This window comes from Pteropus alecto, unplaced genomic scaffold (assembly GCF_000325575.1).
Source record: "Pteropus alecto unplaced genomic scaffold, ASM32557v1 scaffold46, whole genome shotgun sequence".
In the NCBI taxonomy this organism is placed as follows: domain Eukaryota; kingdom Metazoa; phylum Chordata; class Mammalia; order Chiroptera; family Pteropodidae; genus Pteropus; species Pteropus alecto.
The window spans coordinates 2,913,189-2,936,198 of record NW_006439231.1 but is presented as its reverse complement, the minus strand read 5'-3'; the positions used below and the strand labels follow the sequence as shown (position 1 = coordinate 2,936,198).

The following is a 23,010-nucleotide window of genomic DNA, read 5'->3' as shown; positions in this document are numbered from 1 at the left end:
TTTGGTGTCATCTTTTCTTGACAAGATATTTTCTGGGACTCAGAAAGGTGAAATTTCTTACCAGGGTGCAAAATTAATGACTAGAAGAACTGCATTGTCACAGGTATCACAAAGTGTTTTTAAAAAGCCAAAAGGGATTTAATCTTATAGACATTTCCTGTTAGTGAATAAAGAGATTTAGTAGATTTTGGACATGTGAGAGGAAAAAAGACACAAGCTTGTGTTAAATTTTGTTATACTGCTTCCCTATTTCTCCTATTTATATTATTCTCTGGAACACTAGTTCCTGTATGATGCTAAAATTAAAACACCATTAAAAATGCAAGCAGAATGGTAATGCATACGTGTGCAAGCATGTACACACAAAACTCCAACTTAAATCGATTCCTGGGTATACAGCAAATTATACAGTATATACACATTTATTACCTAATAATTCCTAGGAGAGCAATTGAAAGTAAATTTTATAACACAGAAAAATAAATATACACCCTGTATTGTACTTGTCCTTGATCAAGCAACATGTTTATACACTAGTTTCTATAACTTACCGCTGTGTAACAGCATTTTAGAATTACAGAAGAAGATATCTATTAAGAAATTATCTAACCATATTGCTCTTCAATAAACTTATGTAGACAATTAAGACGAAGTAAACTTCAATAAATTGCAGCTTTTGTTAGCCCACAAATGGCTATAAAAGTTTTCCTTTCAAGTAGATTCTTGGAAGTTTTGAAAGGGGCTGCCTTAATTCAGTCTATAAAGGTGCCGTGTATAGCTATATATTCCATGTATAAAATTTTTAGAAGTAGAGGGAATGATTTTGTTGCTGTAACATAACATTTAACCTTGTGTTGTTATTCCATGTAGATTATATTTGCTTCATAAAAAATGAAGACACTGAGAGAAAGATAAGGAGATTTTAGTAAAACACTGATTACAAATTCTGTGGCTGAAAAAATGCTTTCATAAAGTTTAGAAATCATTGTTTTCCCTTTTTTTTTTTTGTTAAAATAAATCTCAGGGCTTGTTTACAAAGTGCAGAATTATTCACTTGACAAAGTGATATTAAAATGAAGTTACAATGGCACCATCCCGTTTACCAGCTGCACCTTCATTTCTTGAAGGCTGTTCATGATCTTCTTCTGGTGACCGACAAGAGTCACTCCAAGCCGTCTCAAATCCCTGCACGAAGAAAGCACACATTGGATGTATGTATTGATTCAATTTGTAGCACACCTCAATATTTTATGCTGGCAAAGAGGCGAACATTTTGCAGAAACTAATTGAGATACGGTCTCAATTTAGACAAACAGGGTTCAATTTTCAAATGCAGTCTCCAAAATTATACCTTGAAAATCAAGGAATTATTTATAATGAAAGTAATATAATATATATTTGCCCCTTTTTGGATATCATTACTTTGGTGGCACAGAATGATGAAAAAACAAATTTGCACATGGTTATCAAGAAATATGTAAATTAAAGGGTACAATTTTATTGAATAGTTTTGAAATGTGGACCTACAATATAAACATGCATTTTTTTTGACTAAAAGCAATTGAAGACTAAACTCTTTAAATGATTCAGTCACTACATTTAATACAACATATATCTTTAGAGAATAATCACTACTACATTGCTCTTATAAGCCTTCCTAATATTTTAGTTTTTAGTTGGAACCCAAAGTACCAAAGCTTGCTTTCTTTGCCAAGTAAAGTCTAGGTTCTGTTGGTATTTAGGGCATTCTGGAAGTCTTTTTTTACATGGTATCAGAAAGTCTTTTCAACCAAGATACTTTCATACCATTTCTTTTAAATAGCTTATTATTCAAAAGAAAATTACAAATGTTTAGATTTCAAAACTAACAGTATATTATGGAGTTCATGGTCAGTGCCCATGATTTTAAAATATTGTTTTAAAGGATATTCAGGAATTCTATACCCTTAAAGTATTTAGCAAGTATAATGATTCAGGTATGTTTAGCCAGTGCTAACATTAATTATAGGAAAAAAAATTACCATAAACAATTCAACATTTTAAAATGACAAAGCCACCATGTTAGATTTCTTTAATTGCTTTATTAAACACATTATGCTGAAAGTAGAATATTTTTGCATTCAGTAAATGTATTGATTTCAAATTGTCTTAGAATTTTATAGAATTGGACACAAAGATATTACAATCATTATAACTAAAATTGAATAGTTTTGGAAACTTAAAGATGTCTATTATCAGAGAATAGAATTTAAATAAATGATACTTAAGCTCTCTATGTATTAGCATTGCAAATAATTGCTTATATATTTATAAGTTTCTCTCTCTTTATTTTTAAAAAATTTCTTATAAGAGATTTAGCAAATGGCAAGTAGCTAAAAAAGAAACAATTGATATTTATGGTGAAAACTATTTCTTTCTTAGAATGTGAATATTAAACATTAAACTTAGAAATTATCATAGCTACGAGAAACCAAAGTACAATATAAAAATAATAATAATTGTAGGTATGGAAGACAATCATCAGCAAAACTTAAAAACTAATAAAAATTCACTTTGAAAAAATTATTATTGCTAGTTATGAAATAGAATATAAAATAGTCACACTAACAAAGGAATAAAAAGGCTTAAGTTAAATTCATCTCTTTTCAACTAAATCAGTTTCTCAACCTTGCCCCTATTTACATTATAGGATGAATAGTACTTTGTTGTAGGGGCTTTCTTATGCATTGTAGAATATCTAGCAGCATCCCTGGACTCTACCCACTAAATACCGGAAGTGCTGTACCACCTCTGGCCATTTTTTGTGACAACACAAAATATCTCCGAACATTGCCAAATGTCCAGTGAGTTGCAAAATCTCCTCTGGTTGAGAATCATTTCACTAAATATAAAAAATCATAAGTAACAATTAAGATGTTCTATTTCTATATGTTGTAAAAATCTAAAACCTTATGATATAGGTTTTTGTTAATTTCCTTTTATGGATGAGGAAATAGTCTTAAAGGACTTAAATTAGTTGGCTAGATAACACAGACAGTAGATAACAGAGTTAGCACTGAAAAGAAGAATCTGGCACCAAAGTCCATATTCTTTTAATTTCTTATTACTCTGAGATATGATTCTGAGCAAAATATTTCATATTATTGCAATTATTTATTCATCTGTAAAATGAGAACTCTGTAGATATAACATAGAATATCCAAAATTCTAAAAGAAAGAAGATAATGAAGGAAACCGAACACATACTTCTTTGACTGAGGCTCTGGTAACTTCATCTATTATTCATGAATATTTTAGTTATGAGCTAATTAATATTCTCCTATTTCCATCTGTGAATTATGAATTATGAATTACGAAGAATTGTATAAATGTAGGAATTAATGGGTGCTCACTAGCGAGAAAAACGGGACTAAAATTTCCTAACCTAAAACAATCTCTACTAGAGAATTTAAATAATTAATAATTTAAGGAGTTTTAAAACATATGTTTTATCATATGCTTTATAAAACCATAGGTGATACAGACAAACCCAGGTTTGAAAGTGCTGATGTAATATATAATGTACTTAAATTGCACAATTCATATGGGTAATTCAATTATTAGAAAAGATATTTTTAAAATAACCATTATGGTTTATTCTGAAAGACCTAAAAGAAAAAGAATTAATAAATTTTCCCTCTCAAACAGCATGGACTTTGTACATACAGTACCAAAACCTTAATTTGAAGTGTGTGTGTGTATGTGTCTGCGTGTGTGTGTGTGTATGCATTCCATATTGCAAATCTTGATAGTTTTGTCTAACTTATATCAAATCACTGGTTAGACTTATTTTTTATTTCCACTCTCTTAACTTATTGTTAAATTATATGTAAATATAACTTCTGAAAACAACTTGATCACTAAAAAACTCTGGTTCAGTGCTTTGTAATGATATTACAAATGAGAATTAAAATGGTATTAGGAAAATGTTTCTCGTAGAAGTTAAACAACTATTCCAACACTGGTAAATGCATTAAAGTACTTTCTTTTAGGTAGTTTTGTCTCACATATTTGTAATTTCTAACAGTTCCCATTTTACTCCTTAAAGTATACATTAAATGATCAATTTAGCAGTAATAATGTGAGAAAAGTTTAACAAAAATTAAAGCATTTTACATTTAATGAGGAAATTACTGCTCTATTTATAACAATTTTTGAAAAAAACATTTGGAAATAATGCAATATATACTATTTTCTTCATTTCATTTTTTATATAGGAAATTTATAGTTAGGCAGTTTTATGTGTATTATACCTATTATATCATGACCACATGTAACCTTAAGTAATACCTAAAGCCAATTCTAATGATAAAAACTATATTTCAACATAAGCTTATAAATTTAAACACGATGAAAATAATATTGTAGCATAAAAAAAAGTTTGGATTTTATCAACAAAGCATGATTAGTTTTAGAAAAGCTATAAATATAATGAATTGTCATTGCTCTGATTACCTTCCAGCATTTTTTTCAAATGTTATTCCATAATATTAAATAATAGAAAACACTAATATGATACTAAAATGGTAGAATAAAAAATAAAGATTAATAAGACGTGTCTAATTGACCTTGGAACAACTCTTGATTATTCAGGATTTAGTTCATCCATTTGTGGATGAGTCATATCCTTGCTCATTCTTCTCCCTTCTGCTTTACATACATTTTAGCCATTTCACTGGTACTTAGTCCCACTTGGCTAAATAGGAGAAGGGAGAAGAGAGATTAATGAATATTCACTAAATATTAGTGTTTATTATTATTTTTTTTAATCATTGTTTAGTCACACAGTTGCACATTTGAAAATTTGGGGTTCATTTAAAAGAAAATTGTTAATCATTTATATATCTACTGTACAGATAAATATATTTACATTTGACAAGAGAGGATTAACCATGGCCTGGTCATGATTTTCAATGGCTGATATATTGTGAATGCAAGACTAAAAGTTTTAGCTTAATTATGTAGAACAAAGAGGATAGTAAGTACTCCTATGTGTACTTTAACTGTATAATAAATTATGCATAATGACTATATTGATGAGGAATCTATTTGAATTAGTGTGCACAAATTTTAGCTTTGGATTTGGGAAACTTTCATTTTAGTAGTTTATGACTCCATTTTAATAAAGAGGGTCCTGATTCTAACAGGACTCTCTTCAGCTTATACAAAATTAGTATAATATTTAAATTCATTAGATTGTGCTCATTTTCTGAATAATCAAAATTTGACAATACAGATCTGACAAGAGGTTTAAAAAAAGCAGCTACAATACTGTCCTAAACTCAAATCTTTGGATTCACTTTGCAACTCAATTCAAGCTCACACTTCCCCTGGTCAACAATAACTCATTGCATTCACACATTATAATACAGTTTGTGTCATTACTGCCACAACAATGATTCTAATGTGAGTACTTTATATAGAATAGCAAGGTTTAGGCACAGAGAACAGAAAACAGAAATGTCTAGGGTTGAAAGTCTCTTTTTTTTTTAAACATTTTTGACTCTAAAATCTCCAAGTTTTTTCATTTCCTTGCCATATTAAGCCATATATGCATATGCTGGCAAAAATAAATCATAAATAAAATTAAACCTTTATGAAGGAATTTTCTTTACCTATGTAGTTCTGAAAAGTTGTAATTCTTTATTCCTCCTTTTCTAAACCCACTATAAGAACTAATTTTATGGCAAAAATTAAAACATATTTTTCTAATTTAAGTATACAGCAGTTGGATCTTTTGCTTTATATTAATGATTTTAACATTTTTTCTAAGCATTTATCACAGATATGAATGTATTTTTCCAGTTCTAAGTTTCTATTATGCCTTGGCAATAACACTGGTGAGAATATTTAATTATTTTATTATAATGTTATACAGCCTGCATAAAATTAATATTTAGACATGGGTAAAGACCATGTGTAAAAAAATCATTATCGAAGCATTTTAAGAATTTGTTTTTGTTTTAGCTGATATCCTAGTTCTTCTGCCATACGTCCTTAATATGACTTATTTTGGTGAAGTGAAGGGCAACAAAATGCACAGATAAATTTTTCTTATACTCTATATTTCTGACCAAACAGTAACTGATTATTCACCGTTCTGTGAGTTAACATAATGTTTTGATAAATATATTCTTACTAAATAGGTAGAACGTGGTCAAAACCACAATAAACAAGAAGACACATATTTAGAGGTGCTGGACTTTCCAAGAAATCAACTTCACTGGAGTTAATGTTTGCTGACCCTAGTAAGGAACGTGTTTCTATGGGCCCCAGGAATCTGAAGCAATTGACACATGGAGATCAACATACTCTGAACAGGAAGATGTCAATATGTCTCCTAATTTCACCTTACTCTTTTGGTCAGAGTAAATGATTTAAAAGACAAAATATCTGAAAGGAGGCACTATAGCGACAGGCAAGAAGCTACTAAAGTAACAGAGAGAGAATGAAGAAATTGAGACAAGTAGAGAAAAACCTGATCAAAGATTGCTGGAGAAAAGAAATGAAGTGGAGAGCCATTATAAGAAGATAGAAGAAGCTATTAGGGCTTGAAAGAAATGTACAAAATAAAGAGAGTTTGGAGATAGAGTGGCAGATAGGAAAGTAAAGAGGAAAGAATTAAAAGAAATACGAAAATGCCAAACCAGAATGCTAAATATTAACATACTTATAGTCTTTTGGGCCCCAATAAGATAAAGTAAAACACATAGTTAATGCAAAAATCATTATTTATGTGGTTATAACTATTCTGTAAAAGAAGAAGCAAAAGAGTAGTAAATTTAAATATATATGTATATGTGCTATTTTAATAAAAAAAGAGACATTGTTTAATGCAAATAATTTTATTATATATTTACAAGTAATCTGACATTGGGTAGAAGAAATACCTACAGTATCATTTTAATATAAAATGACAAATGACTTTAATAAATTAAAATGACCATTTTTATTGAAAAATTAAATAGCAATCATGTAAAAATAGTTTTAAATTATCATTAAAATTTTCTGTTGACTATTTTAAATATAGCACAAATGAGTTCTTTGAGTGACAAAAGAAATAATGGGCCAAACAAATGTGTCTTCAAATAAATATGATTTGGTGGTGATAGGAAAATGAGATTCAGTAAATTATGAAAGCAAGTCGAGTAATGATTTTATGTCCTTTTAGTTATAGGTATGAAGAAATAGAAATGTTAAGAATGTGACATTAACTGGTGATAAATGATGGTACCCTGTTACCTTTTGTGTGGATGAGCAGTGAATTCAATGAATCAAAAAATACCGGAATAATACAAACGGTGAGAGAAAACTATTCAATGCTTATATTATGTAAAATAATGAAATAAGGTTGGTGGCTTACTGCTTCAAAATGTTCTACTTTGTTCTGATCTTTCCAACAATATTTTAACCTTTGAATTTGTAGGTAATTTGAAGTAAGTTATCTTTATATTCACAGGTTAAAACATTCATATTAATGTAATCTAGATGGAACCACCATAACGACAATTTTCACAAATAGCAAATATTAGGCTAAAATAATTACATACAGAGTATATAATAAAATACAAACAACTTACAACCTTAAAGAATTTAATATTTAACTCTAGTGATTTTTATTTAATAAGATTTGTTAAATTTTATCATAGACGTGCAAACAGAAAAGGGCACAATTGGTTCCACTGAGATTGTACCAAATAACAAATCAGAGACAGGATCTAAAATATCCTTGGATTGCAAGGATATGAGGTGCACCACTTAGAGATTAAATGAGATTCCTGCCTGTGAAGCTTTTTTTAAGCTGCTGTTTCCTGGGTATTCATTATAGCCAAAATTTAAGAATATGTTTTGTGTTATGTAAGACTAGTCACACCAATTGTGCTTACAGTTTGTTTTATATTTACATTCATATAACATAGGAACCAGTATAAAAACTTTGTCAAGAAAACATCTTTTCCACAACATAAAATACCAGTATTTTGCCAAAGAGCTTTTATTCCAATTATTCAAATATATAAATGTTATCTGAAGCAAAGAAGCAAAGATACTGGCCACAAGTAGCATTAACCATGCAATTGTTAACAATACAGGCTAAAAAAGACTTCTTTGAAAGTTGCCACATATGGACAAAGGTTAATTGATTTCCCTTGACCTCATCCAGATTGGTTTCTGAATAAGTTTTGTTGCCCCAGCAATTATGTAAAAATTATCAGAAAAATTACTCACTCCAAGGTCACCTGAGCGACAGCGTCCATTGAACTGTATCCATTTTCCATGAAAATCTCTGTATACCGGCCCATTTTGATTGCTTCTAGCCATTCACCTACTGATCTGTAGGCCCCAGATCCCAGTGAGCTGTGTTCTGCCAATAAATTAGATACTCTAAAACACATAAAACATAAATATTAAATGTAACATTTTAACTCTTTTATAATAAAATACATTGTAATGTTAGCTCACAGTCAATGGATGTGTAAGTATACAGATCTATATATTTTGGGTCTATAAGTATATTTATAGAGGAAAACATACCGATGCTAACATAGAAATGTTTTGAAATACGGAACACAAAATCAGTCTATTCAGATTTTTTTTCTATCAGTAATTAATGATGACTTATCATGGTTGAAGATATAAGATAAGCTATAGGAAAAATGCCTGTCTTTTTACTCATGTTCTCTGCATGTTCTCACATCCCATTTATACGTCAACCAACTCCAGTGTAGTTTCTTCCAAACTGATTCTATAGAAATTGCTCTGGTTTAGGTGAGCAATGAACTTTATTTTGCCAAAATCTGTAAACATTTTCTAATCTGTAAGACAACTGACCTTTCGGAAACATTCAACAACCTTCACTACCATCTCTCTCTTAAAATCCTACCTTGTTTCAGCTTTTTTGTTTAAATCACTATTCTCTCTTCCTTGGCTATGATGTCATTGAAAGTCTCTGGTATCTCCTTAATCTACTTTGCCTATTATTCCTTCTTTTCCTGACTTTAAAATCTGGAGAGAACCAGAACTTGTCCCTATATCATCTCTGCTCAGGTTGTAACTCCACTTTAGATTATCTCACCTACTTTATGTTTCACATAGCATCTATTTTTCACTAATTTTTATCCCTAGCCTTGGTCTGTCATACATTCATGTCTACTTTATGCCTCCATATTTCTCATAATACCATCACCTTAACATTTCCAAAATCACACTCCTCATCTTCTTCACATCCAATTCCTCCTGAAGTACTTTCATTATACTATTTGATACAAGTGTCCGCTCCTTCCTTAACCTTCATCTCCTCACAATCTACCATTGTGTGTACTATTACTACCCATTCTACCTCCAATAGATCGCACATCTGACCACTTTTCTCTATCTCATTTGTTACCACCTTAGTTCAAGATGTCATCATGTCTTACCTGCACAACTACTCTAGTTTCCCAGTTATCCTCCTAAACGATACTCTCATTTTCCACTCCCAAACCCAAACTGTTCTTTAATGTTTTTATTTTGTTTGATATTGACACCAACATGTGTTGCTCAGTGCTGTATACTCAGCACCTAACCCACAGCATGATGCAGAGTAGACATATAAATATCTGTTGGATGAATAAATGAATGTCTTGTAGTGACTGGAAGCCATTAAGCAGTGGGGTCAAAGATTTATTGAAGATGAAATATAAGAGCAAACAGTTAGAGAGTAAAATCTTGAAGTTGAGATTGTAGAAGAGTTGTTATTTTCGATAATAGAAAAGTCTAGAATATGATTATGAGAAGACTCTAAGGTAGTCTTTTTTTAGAGAAAAAAATTACTAAAGGAGATAAGTTCAAGTTGTTAAGAGATATTTGAACATCATCTACATAATTACTGAAATCACTGAGTTTTGTGACATTGGTAGGAACAGAGAGAAAGAAACAATGAATCAGAAACGAACACATTCTAGAATCAGGATTTGTAGATGACTGAACAAACACGGGTAATGAGTGGTATAGTATTGAGCCAAATCTGTTTAAACAAAACCTAGCAAGCTGATTCTATATATTACACACAAGGCAATATGAAAATTCTTTGGAGAGTTTAAAACTATCTTCAAGCTATAATGATAATATAAATTAACAGAATTTAGAACATAAATATCTTTTTATGATTTCTTTTCTTTAAGTCCATTTGTGACAACTTAACATAATTCAAACAAGTAGATGAAAAAATGAATAATATTTTACATTACAATAAACAATTTAAAAGCAAATATTTCAGGAACAGCATAAGGACTAATCACTAAGAAGATGCATTCTCCAGTTGCTGCCACAGAAAGTTAATGATGCCTGAACAGAGTTTGAAGATTCATTCCTCATTTGTATTTTAAAATGGCTTTTTTATCTAGTGAACAAATGTTATGTCAGATTTATAAAACTTATGTAACTTTATCAACAAATTGTTTTTCATTTAGTTCATGATATTGGTCTGCCAATTCAGTTACTGGCATGACATTTTTTTTCTTGTAAAAATAAACAATTGCCTCAAATATAGTGAAAATAACAATCTGGTAAATTTTCTAGTAGAGATTCAAATTGACTTATTTTTTGAGAAGATAATTCTGTAGTTTTTCAGGTTAAAGATAAAAGTATGCTTTACAAAATGCAACATTATTTAAATACAATCATAAAAGTAAAAAAATGCTTATTTGCTCACATAAATTTTTTCTACAGAATTACTCATTTATCAATTTTATTCAAACTACATAGTACATGATTAGCCAAATATCTGTGTGCAAGTGGGTAAGGGTAAAAGGCCCCTAAAGGGATTGTCAGTACTCATAAAATATGACAGACATTAAGATCTGTTCTAAAGAAATAAAAAATAATATTGTTAGATATCTCTAGTTTAAAATATATCAGTGCTTAGTTGGCTTTTCCTTATAGTCTTATATCTTATTTTTCCCCATCCACACTGGTGCGGAATCCAAAACCCATGAAAATACATGCATTTGAATATTTTTTTATGCTACCTGAACTTAGCTACAGTTAAAAATTTTCTGGAATTGGCATGTTATACTATTAGATTAGGTATAGGTGCTTTTAAGTATAATTTAATCGTTAATATTTCATTCATTGTAAGAGTAACATTATGCAAAAACTATAGTAAATAAATTAGTGTCATATAGATTCATAGGTTAGCATGAATACAAAAATGATTTAATTGACTTAATATTTCTGTCATCAGTCTGAGTTAGCTAAATTCAGAAAAATTTCTCAGGACTGGCCTTGTACCTGCTCGATGCATTAACCAGCGTCTTCAAGCTACTTGGGTTACGTATCAGTTTGTCCAACATGTTGACGATTTCATCAAACTTGGGCCTGCTATTTCGGTCTTTCTGCCAGCAATCCAACATTAATTGGTAGAGAGCAGCAGGACAGTCCATGGGGCTTGGCAGACGGTAGCCTTCCTCTACTGCTTTAATCACCTGTGTAAAGCCAAACAGAACCAGATCCAACACCACAAATTTAGTATAGGATAGCTTGAGAAATTCTCCATTATCCAACGTTCATCCTTCCTTATTCTTACTCTTGCAGTAACAACCAGCATCACAATCTTTAAAATCTCCGATTGCCTCCAGATGCTGGAAACTAAAACAACATAAAGAAATTAATATATTATCACAATAAAAAGACATGCTTTCTTCACATATTATAAAGAAAATAAATGGTAATAATTTTTACCTAAGATCTTGATGAAGGGTGATTTTTAAAATTAAAAATAAACAGTTCATGTTTTATTTATCTTTGCATTCTGGAATCAAATACAAATCAAATCTTCTAGTGATGTCTCTGAAAAGTTAATGTCTTTTAATGAAAAATTATGTGCAGAACTACATGTTTTAAAGTAATAGAACTGTAATTTTACTTCAAAAGAGACTTTTGGATGGTAAATGATGAATAAGTCAAAGGCTAAATTAGCATAACTATTTCATGTATCATTTAATAATGTTTAGGTCTGGCTGTTTATTATTGATCATCTACTGATTTCTGTCAGGAATTTGGAATAATTGTCCAGTATCAGAAGCATTACGAACATTGTTGATTTTAAATGTAACCACATTTATGAGTATTACTTTAATTGTGAGATTTTTTTTATCAAAAACATTTGTAATATTGCTGCTGCCATCAAAATGTCTAACTCCAGAAAAGATCTGTTTATGTTACTGACTATAATAATACAGGTTGTATTCAATTATTAAAAATCAAATGTTTAAGTAATACCAAAAATTAGTAATAATGAGCATATTTCTCAAAATCCAATTATGAATATTTCTTTAACAATTACACTTATCTAAATTTATTCACAAAGCCTTTCAATTTGATCTAATGAATGAAAAAATATATAATGATTAAAATAGGAAATTTACAAAGATAATTTTGAATGACTGGAAAGAAACCAGTCTATGATAAAAAAAAAAAAAAACGGCATCTGAACAAGACCAGTGGCAAATGGAAAGAGTATGGAATAACAGACTTAAGGTGCATTTATGACAAAGGCGTTGAGAGAAGAGGACAGAAAGTATTCACGATAAAAGAAGTTCAGGCTGATCACACTGGATGGTTGTTGCTGTTAATTTTAAACAAGCACATAAATGGGGGTAGATAATATTGGCAGGTATAATTTGGGCCTATTTTATTTGAGGTGAGTGGGAAACACTCATATCACAAACTGCAGAAATCTGGCTAGAGCACAGGAGATATCTGGGCTGATAATATAAATGTAAGAATTATCAGCACATGTGCACAGCCTGAAGTCAGGTATAGGCTGTATCTCCTTAGGAAAGACATAAAATAAAGATTCCTGAGACACATCAATAGTTAAGTTTAGGCAGAGAAATAAAAAGTACTCAAGGACCCTAAAAATAAATGCTTAAATAAATTTTGAATAACTACAAGCAAAATATAGAGGCTCCTCAGCTTATGATGGGGTTACATCCCAATCTATCGTAAATTGAAAATATCGTAAGTCAGCAATGCATTTAATATGCCTACCTTCCCAAACATCATAGCTTAGCCTAGCCCACCTTAAATCTGCTTAGAGGACGAATAGTAGCCTACAGTTGAATAAAATCATCTAACACAAAGCCTATTTTATAATAAAGTGTTGAATATCTCATGTAATTTATTATGTGTATTGCTTTTGTACTATAATAAAGTCAAAAAATTATAAGTTGAATCATTGTAAGTGAGGGACTGCCTGACCTGAGAGTAACCCACTATGTTAGTTAACAATATAAAAAACTAAAAGGCAAACCACAGTAGAAAATATTACAAAAATTATTAAATATGATTAACATATCTAATGTATTAAAAGCTCATGTATACTGAAAAATAAAATAACACAACAGATAAATGAGAAACGAATACCAAAACTTTATTAAAAAATTAAAAATTTTAAACAAATTTGGTAAAAATATTATTAAATAAGTAATAACAGAATAAAATTAATATACTATTTGCACTGATATATTAATTAATGTAAGTTATTAACTTTCTTATAAGACTCCTTATTGCTAATAAGGACAATGGTTATTCTCTTTAATAACATATATGTACCAAAATAAAATGTCTTAATATAATTTATATGACAAAATATTTCACTATGCAGTGAATATAGTGATTCTTATTTACTTAATACTTAATTTGTTTCATTATTCGCTTTTTCCCAAAGCTGGTACCATTAGGTTTATGTTTTTCTTTAGCACCTCTTTATATGTGACTATAAAATGAATATATTAAACCAATTCCTCAGTTTTAAAGAAAATTAATGTTGATCTGAGAAGTTATTTCCATAATATATTACTTAATCAGTTTTATTTTCATGTAAATTTATATATAGAAATTCAATACACTGTCTCTAAGTTAACTTAGAACTTAACCCAGATAATTAGATATTTAGATTTAATTCTAAATTCATCTTTAGAATTTATTTTTTAAAATTCATTATGGTGACCATTGATTACTGAAATCCAATAACTTTCAAGTGTAAAATTTAACAGTAAGTCATATATATATTGCATTGTATGTTCACCATCCATAGATAGATTTCTTTGTCACCACGTATTTGACCCCTTTTACCCCTATCTACCTCCCCCGTCCCCCTTTCCTCTGTTAACCACTAGTCTACTGTCCATGTCCATGAGTCTCTGTTTGTTTGTTTGTCATGTTTACTTGTTACTTTTAGATTTATATCCCACATGTAAACGACATCATGTGGTTTTCAACTTTTTCTGCCTGGCTTATTTTGTTTAGCATGATTATCTCAAGGTCCATTTATGTTGTCGCAAATGGCAGCATTTCATCTCCTCCTCTTATGCCTGAATAATATTCCAATGTATATATGTACCACATCTTCTTTATGCAATCATCTATTTTAGGACACTTCAGTTGCTTCCATGTCCTGGCTACTGTGAATAATGCTGCTATGAACATCGGTGTGCACATATCTTTTCAGATATATGTTTTCAAGTCTTTAGAGTAAATATCCAGTGGAAGGATTGCTGGATCACATCGTACATCAATTCTTAATTTTTTAAGGAAATTCTATATTGATTTTCATAGTGGCTGTACCAATGTGCAGTTCCACCAGCAGTGTGGGACTTTTTCTCTGCATCCTCTCCAACATTTGTTATTCCTTGTCCTGTTGATTATAGCTATTCTAACAGGTGTGAGATGGTATCTCATTGTGGTTTTTATTTGCATTTCATTAATGATATTGAGTGATACTGACTAGTGATTTTGAGCATCTTTTCATATGGTTGTTGGCCATTTCTATGTCTTCTTGGGAGAAGTATCTGTTCAAATCCTCTGCCCATTTTTTAATTGGATTGTTTGTTTGTTTTTTGCTGTTATTGAGTTGTATGAGTTCTTTGTATATTTTGAATATTAGGTGTTGCTTGAAAATATATTCTTCCATTCAAATGGTTGCTTCTTTGCCTTATTGACTATTTCTTTTGCTGTGCAAAAACTTTTTACTTTTATATAGTCCAATTTATTTATTTTTGCATTTACTTCTCTTCCTTTTGAGGTCAAATTAATAAAATCCTCTTTAAGTCTGAGGTCCATGAGTTTAGTACCAATGTTTTCTTCTATGTGATTTATTATTTCAGGTCTTATATTCAGATCCTTAATCCATTTTAAGTTAATTTTGGTGTGTGGTGATAGACAAAAGTTTAATTTCATTCTTTTGCAGGTGGCTTTCCAGTTTTCTCAGCACCATTTATTGAAGAGGCTTTCCTTTCTTCTCTGTATGTTTTGTTGCAATTGCAAAAGGAATTTTATTTTCTCCACTTCTTTTTCTGACACTTCCTTATTAGAGTATAGGAATTCAATGGATTTTTGAATGTTGATTTTGTATCCAGAAACTACTATATTTGCTTACTGTTTCTAGTAGTGTTCTTGTGGAGTCTTTAGGGGTTTCTATATAGAGAATCATGTCATCCACAAATAGTGACAGTTTGACTTCTTCATTTCCTATTTGGATGCCTTTTATATCTTTCTCTTGCCTAATTGCACTCACTAGGACTTCCAATGTTACAATGAATAACAGTAGTGATAGTGGACAGCCTTCCCTTGTTCCTGATCTTAGATGGAAGGTTTTTAGTTTTTCATAATTAAGTATAATGTTGGCTGAGGGTTTGTCATGTATGGCCTTTATTATGTTAAGTTACTTTCCTTTTATACCGATTTTGTTAAGTGTTTTGATCATAAATGGATGCTGTATCTTGTTGAAGGCTTTTTCAACATCTATTGATATGATCATATAATTCTTATTTTTAATTTGTTCACGAGGTATATCACATTAATTGAGCCATCTGGTCCTGGACTTTTACTTTTTGGTAGATTTTTGATGATTATTTCAATTTCCATACTGTTGATCATTCTATTTAGATTTTCCAGTTCCTGATTCATTCAGGAAGGTTATATATTTCTAAGGACTTGTCCATTTCTTCTAGGTTATTAAATTTGGTGTTATATACTTTTTACAGTATTTTTGTATGATCTTTTCTATTTCTGTGGTATCTGTCATAATTTCTCCTCTTTATCTCTGATTTTGTTTATTTTTGTCCTTTCTCTTTTTCCTTTGGTGAGTCTAGGCAGGGGTTTGTCAATTTATAACACTCTTTGTTGCATTTATTTTTTTCTATCTTTTTTCGTTCTTAATTTCATTTAATTCTGCTCTAGTTTTGATTATTTCTTTCCTTTGGCTGATTTTAGGCTTCATTTATTCTTTCTTTTCTATTTTTTTTTTTTTTTTTAAGATGAAGTGTTAGGTTGTTTATTTGGGCTTGTTTTTTGAGATAGACCTCCTGTAATGACATGAACTTTCCTCTTATTACCGTTTTGCCGTGTCCCAAAAGTTTTGCTGTGTTTTACTATCATTATCACTCGTTTCTATGTATCTATTTTTTTCTTTCTATGTATCTCGATCTTTTTATTTCTTCTCTGACCCAGTCATTCTTCAGTAGCATATTATTTAATCTCCATGTGTTTGTGGTTCTTCCTGCTTTCTTTTTACAGTTGATCTCCAGCTTCAAAGCATTATGATCAGAGAATATGGTTGGTATGATTTCAATTCTTATATCTGTTGAGGTTAGCTTTGTATCACAGTATGTGGTCAATCCTTGAGAATGTTCCTTGTGCATTAGAGAAGAATGTATAAGCAGCTGTTTTGGGATGAAAAGCTCTATAAATGTCGATTATTTCCAGTTGGTCTAATGTGTCATTTAAGGATGTTATTTCTTTATTGATTTTCTGTTTGGATGATCTGTCCATACCCAACGGTAAGGTACTCTGGTCCCCTACTACAATAGTGTTTTGGTCTGTTTCTCCCTTCAGTTCTCTTTAGTAATTGCTTTATAGGTTTTAAGGCTCCCTGATTGGGAGCATAGATAATAAATGTTAAGTTTTCTTTGCATATGATTCCCTTTATCATTATGAAGTGTCTTTCAATATCTCTCTTTACCTCTTTTATTTTGAAGTCTATTTTGTCCAATATTATTACCACTACTCCTGCTTTTTTCTGAATGCCATTTGGTTGAAATATCATTTTCCAAACTTTCACTTTGAATGTATATTTATCTGTGGAACTGAAATGTGTCCCTTGGAGGCAGCATATAGTTGGGTTTTGGTTTTTGATCCAATCTGCAACTCTGTGCCTTTTTATTGGTGACTTTGGTCCATTCACATTTAGAAGGTTATTGAAATATGAGGTCTTCTTATAGCCATTTTATCTTTCGCTTTCTGGTAGCTCAGTGTTTCCATTGTTCCTTGTCTTTGTTTTTTCTGTTTTTTGTTTTTGTTTTTGTTTTTTAATTTGGTTGGGTTTTCCTTTTTGGAGCTTCTTGTTTCTTTGGTGTGTGATTACCATTAAGAACATGTAAAGTCTGGATAAATACATACAATCGTCCATTTTCTTCTGTGCATGCCTTATTTCCATTCCCCTTTGCAAATGTGGTACTTTGATTCCTCCCCATTTCTGTTATTGTTCTCTCAACTTGTCCCTATGGATGCTGACTCTTCATTACTGTCTTGCAATAGCAATCCTCTTCTTATTATTTAAGCTTATAATACCTTGTTCTTAATAAGGGTTGCACTACTCTGCTTCTCTCTGCCTCCTAGTAACCTTACTTACAGTTATGTATTTTTTATCATTTTGTTTTAGATGGCTTGACCTCTTTTAGTATTTCTTGTAATACAGGCCTCAGAGTGGAGAATTCTCTCAATTTTTGTATGGTTCGAAAGGTCTTTGTTTCTCCTTCACATCCAAAGAAGAGCTTTGCTGAATACATTGTTCTTCACTGTTAGTTCCTTTCATTGAATAGTTCGAATATTTGATTCCATTCCTTTCTTGCTTGTAAGGTTTGTGCCAAGAAGCCCGCAGATAATAAAATGGGATCTCCTTTGTAAGTTCTCATCTTCTTTTCCCTGGCTGCCTTGAAAATTTTTTCTTTGTCATTAATTTTTGATAATTTTAATATATATGTCTTGGAGAAGGCCTTTTTGGATTGATAATTGGGTGTTCTGTAAGCTTTTTGAATACCAAGGTCCAGCTCATTCCTTTGATTTGAGAAAGTCTTGTCAATTATTTGTCTAAAAATACTCTCTGATCCCTCCTGCTTTTCCTCTCCTCCCAGAATCTCCATTATTCTTATGTTTCCTCTCCTGATGGTATCAGTTAGTTTTTGAATTTCTCTTTCATTATTTTGCATTCTTTGGTCTCTCTCGTCTTCCTTTTGATTTCTAGATTTCTGTCTTCCATATCACTGATTCTTTCCTCCATTTGGTAGTCTCTATTTCCTAAGCTCGCTATTTCATTCTTCATCTCTTTTAGTGTGTTTTTCATCTCCAGAAATTCTATTTGGTTCTTTTTAAGGGTTTCAATCTCCTTGCTGAAGAACTCATTCCACTCATTTAGTTATTTTTTTTTTTAATTCTTGAAATTGTTGATGTGAATTGTTTCAGATCTCATTGAGTTTTTTCAGAAGTACCATCCTGAATTCTCTGTCATTTAAGTTGCATATTTCTATGTCTGTAAGCTTAATTTCTGGAGATTTTTCTCTTTCTTTGAGATGCCTTGTCAGCTTGGTTGTTCATGGTGTTTCATGGACTGTTCCTCTGTCTGGGCATTAATAGTAGTGTATTCTGCTTCTCCCCGCCACCCCCGCCCCCCTCGCCAGAAAGATTTTTTATATAGAGGTCTCTCTTTAGTCTGTTGCTAAGAAGTTGTTTTGCTTTTGGTTTTCAGTAGGTGGTGTCCAAGCCTCTTGGATCCCCACTTTGAGACTTAATATTTTTTTTTCATCCCTTATAAATGTTCAATTATGCTCGCTACTCTTGGTTTCAGTCCCTGTCAGTGTTAGCGGCAGTTTCGGTATCACTTGCCCAAATTCACTTGGGGCTCTGCGGTGTTCAGTCTTGGAGGATATGGTGGGGGAAGGTGCCCTCTAGGTTGGTGGGAGGGGATACTTTGCAACCAAGGCTGCTAAGAACCAGCTGTTATCTCTTTGCTGTAGTCTCCACTTTGGTTCTGTCCTGATCTGTGGGCTCTGCTCCTTCATGGAGCTCATAGATCTCTTAGGCAGGGCTGTTCAGAGAACTCTCCACACCTTCTTCCCTCCCCCCTCTTCTTTCAGGGAGCTCTAGCTGGAGAAGCAGCTTCTTTGTTTCTCCCAATCTACTGCTGGACTCCCGTGGTTCTGACCTCTGGTAGCTCTTATGAGCAGATCGCTTGCTCAGACTTGCTAGTGTGCAGTTTGGGTGTTATGTGTTGAGTTTTAGATGTTCAGCTTATTGCTGTTTCTAGGGGAGAGATCTGGGGACATCTTTCACTCTGCCATGCTTCTGATGTCACTCCTAGAATTTATCTTTGAGTTTTAGATGTTCAGCTTATTGCTGTTTCTAGGGGAGAGATCTGGGGACATCTTTCACTCTGCCATGCTTCTGATGTCACTCCTAGAATTTATCTTTGAGTTTTAGATGTTCAGCTTATTGCTGTTTCTAGGGGAGAGATCTGGGGACATCTTTCACTCCCATGCTTCTCTGATGTCACTCCTAGAATTTATCTTTGAGTTTTAGATGTTCAGCTTATTGCTGTTTCTAGGGGAGAGATCTGGGGACATCTTTCACTCTGCCATGCTTCTGATGTCACTCCTAGAATTTATCTTTAAAATAGATTTAGAACTGTAACTTTAGATTTTATTGTTAGATGTCTTAAAGTGTATCAATCTTTTTTACTCATTTTTATCTATTTTTTTCTTTCATAGTTTTGGGGAGAAATGAATGGCATCAGTATTCTGGCTGTTTGTGAAATGCTGGACATCTACCAAATTTAGGCTGTTCATTTTACCAGACAATTTATAATGTACAACTAAATGAATCATAATCTCAATTGACTTTGTTATCACTATATTACATTTGTTAATTAAGGTGGTTGAAATGAACAAAAGAAAGAAAAGAGGAAAAAATAAAGACAACTAGAATTTTTATAGACAATTTGGCATCATTCCAGATATGTTATATCTGAAATACTATCATAAACTCTGCATTTTCTTGGTGTTGACAAGTAAATCAATAGTATAACACAATTTAAAGAATGCTTCTGCTTCTTCCAATATATAAAACTGCAACACTGAGTGCCCAATAGGGCACTATTCACAAGTTGACTGTATTGGGTCCTTTCCGTCATGTAAGGGTCAGCGGGTGCATCTTTTCAGGCATATATACCTGTTCTGAGTTTTGTTTGCTTTTCCTGTTCATAGAGCCTTAGTCAACATTAGAAGGTTAGAATATGTGATCTACAAACACAGAATCCTACCTACCATATCACTCAACTATGTTACCCACTTAATAATGAAGGATATGTGAGAGTATCATTTGGGTAGAAATGTTCTAAAATCTTTCTACCTGAAATGAGCTGGTTCCACTACATAGCTCATCATGCAGAGTCAAATAGCTTCATAGAATGCTGGAAGGCCTTTAAAGATAGCTGAAGCATCAACTTGGAGGCAACATTCTCAAAGGAGTTGGTGCCTTTTTTCAAGATACAGTATATGTATTGTATCAGAAACTTCTATATTGTGTTTTGTTTCCAGTGACTCCATTTAGGAGTTCCATTGAACTAGCAGTTTTGGCTGCCATCAGGGCACTCTGGACTACTTGTGTCCAAATACTAGAAGAGAAGGAGAGTCACCATGACCACAAATGTAATTGATATTGAGCAGGAGGCATCTGAGCTGCTTGCACAGTTGGAGGAGGAAGAAATATGTGCAGAACCTAGAGGATACACTTGGGGCCTTCTTGTTATTCCTTCATAACAACTGTGTCCTGAAAATTCCTACCCCAGGAATAAAGGATAGATGCAGACTGCTGATTAAGCTACCATGGTATGAGAAGCTGATAGATGAAGGAAATTCAGAAAAGATAGTGGAGAAAGTAGAGACTAAAGACCAGGTGAGGTCCTGAGGTCAACCGAAACTACAGGGGTTGGAATGCAGTACATACTCTGCTTCTTATCAGTCTACCTTCAGGAAGAATCTACGAAATCATGAACAGATGCGCCCTACACTTGTGTGGAGAAGTAAGTCTGTATTGCAAAAGGGTGGAGTGTGGCAACCGTGAAAATATGTCTCTCCTGTCTTCACCTGCAGTGATAGTAATCGACCAACAATCTTTAACCCTAAGCCCTCTAAAACCCGTCATTACATTTACACCGAGGCCATGCTCTGCACAGGTTACTACCAGTCATTGACCATGGCAATGTTAATAAGATCAGCTCAGTCCTATGAGACATCTATAAAAGACAATGCTGACTTGAGGACTCCCTGGCAGCCTTAGCAACCTCTAATAGAACTGTATCTCAGTTTCAAGTGCTTGCACTCAATCATCCCTCCATGTGTTTCCTTATAAGCATTTCCCTTTAATAATATGTATATCTAATCCCCTTTTGGTTTCTTGGAGGACCTAGACTAGCCCAGGCATATCAAAGGCAGTATGTTACAAACTGTACATATATTATCTACATTCATTTTTACCACATATATGCAAGATAAGAATTATTACACGTGCTTTACAGATGAAATACTTGAGACTCCACAGGTTAAGTATTGCTTGTGTTTTAACAGCTAAGAAGTGACAGTGGTAAAATTTAGTTATGTCTCTTTGGCACACAAACCTGTGACCTATTCTTCTAGTTTTGTGCTGAATCACATTACGGGAATTAGAAATAATTACCTACCTAAAAAGTAATTTGGGAAAGGTACAGATTTTACTCCATTGAATTAGATTTTACCCCATTGAATTCGATTTTTTGCCACTATATATCTGTAGGTATATAGATATACAGATATATGTGTGTGTGTGTGTGTGTGTGTATAATTTATCTATCTATCTATCTATCTATCTATCTATCTATCTATCTATCATCTATATGTCTATATATCCAGAATTAGAAGGAGCTATTTTGGATGATGGTACTGTCTTCATTCACCGGAGGAGATGTCAAAATGCTGGTTAGACAACTGAGTGGCAGGAAATTTGTAGGGGGAATTTCAATATCAGCTGGGTGTTTTCATGAATTAAGTTCTGTCCAGGGTGTAAGTGCCTATGCTCTTAGGTATTTACTTTAAATCTCACATATGAGTCCTTTTGTTACTATGAGATACAAAGTTCTTTCTAAGTGACTATAGTTTAAGAATCCATTTCTGTAAATAGTCACAGATACCATAGAAATAGATTCAGATATACTATTTTATTGGTATTTTTTTCCTGTTGCCAATAGTACATCAATCTTAGATCAATAGAGTCCCAGAGATTAAATAGATTTTTAAAATCTTTTATTCAAGTCCATTCTCTTTGTAGTCATTGAAACTGACCAAGATAAATGGCTTTTAGTTCAAGATATTTTTTGTTTTGGTTTTGCCATTGTTTTCACAAAGAAAGGTAGAGATATTTTGGACTTAGGTATTGGCATTTCTTTATGTATCACTTTTTTCCAAACAGGCAAGAATTTCCATGAGGTTACCGGTCCCTAAAATTAATTACTTGTATCTGAAAGCAGCATTATCCTTAGAGGACCAGCATTATCTTAAAAGACCAAAATGTGTTAGCCCAACATGGTCATAAATACACAGGCATTATTATACGGAGATTAAGAAGTTGAATAATTTTCTCATTGTCGAATCTTGGTAATTTGAGTATTTAGATGAGAACTAAAGTCCTCATACTTCAGCTAATTACAACAGATTGTGTGTTACCATAGACTTTTATTTGTTTTACCATAAAAGATTCCAACAATATAAGAAGAATGATATATATTTTTATACTTATACCTGTATCTACATCTATATCTATCTACCTACTCTGTACCATTGAAAATTGAAACAAGGAATAGGAAGAAGAGGGGCACATGCAGTATAAAGTGCGTACATCCTTTTG

General features: G+C 32.1%; 1 protein-coding gene across 1 annotated transcript in view; it reads right to left on the bottom strand.

Annotated features, from left to right (window-relative positions):
- Positions 1-1,068: 1,068 nt before the first annotated feature.
- Positions 1,069-23,010, bottom strand: part of EPHA5 (EPH receptor A5) — a 157,165-nt gene continuing 135,223 nt past the window's right edge. Inside the window, exons 11-14 of the mRNA XM_025050049.1 lie at positions 11,603-11,664; positions 11,308-11,501; positions 8,277-8,421; positions 1,069-1,185 (exon numbers count right to left, since the gene is read on the bottom strand). Of these exons, the coding sequence (XP_024905817.1) occupies positions 1,069-1,185; positions 8,277-8,421; positions 11,308-11,501; positions 11,603-11,664 (518 nt within the window). The remainder of the gene's footprint in view (positions 1,186-8,276; positions 8,422-11,307; positions 11,502-11,602; positions 11,665-23,010) is intronic.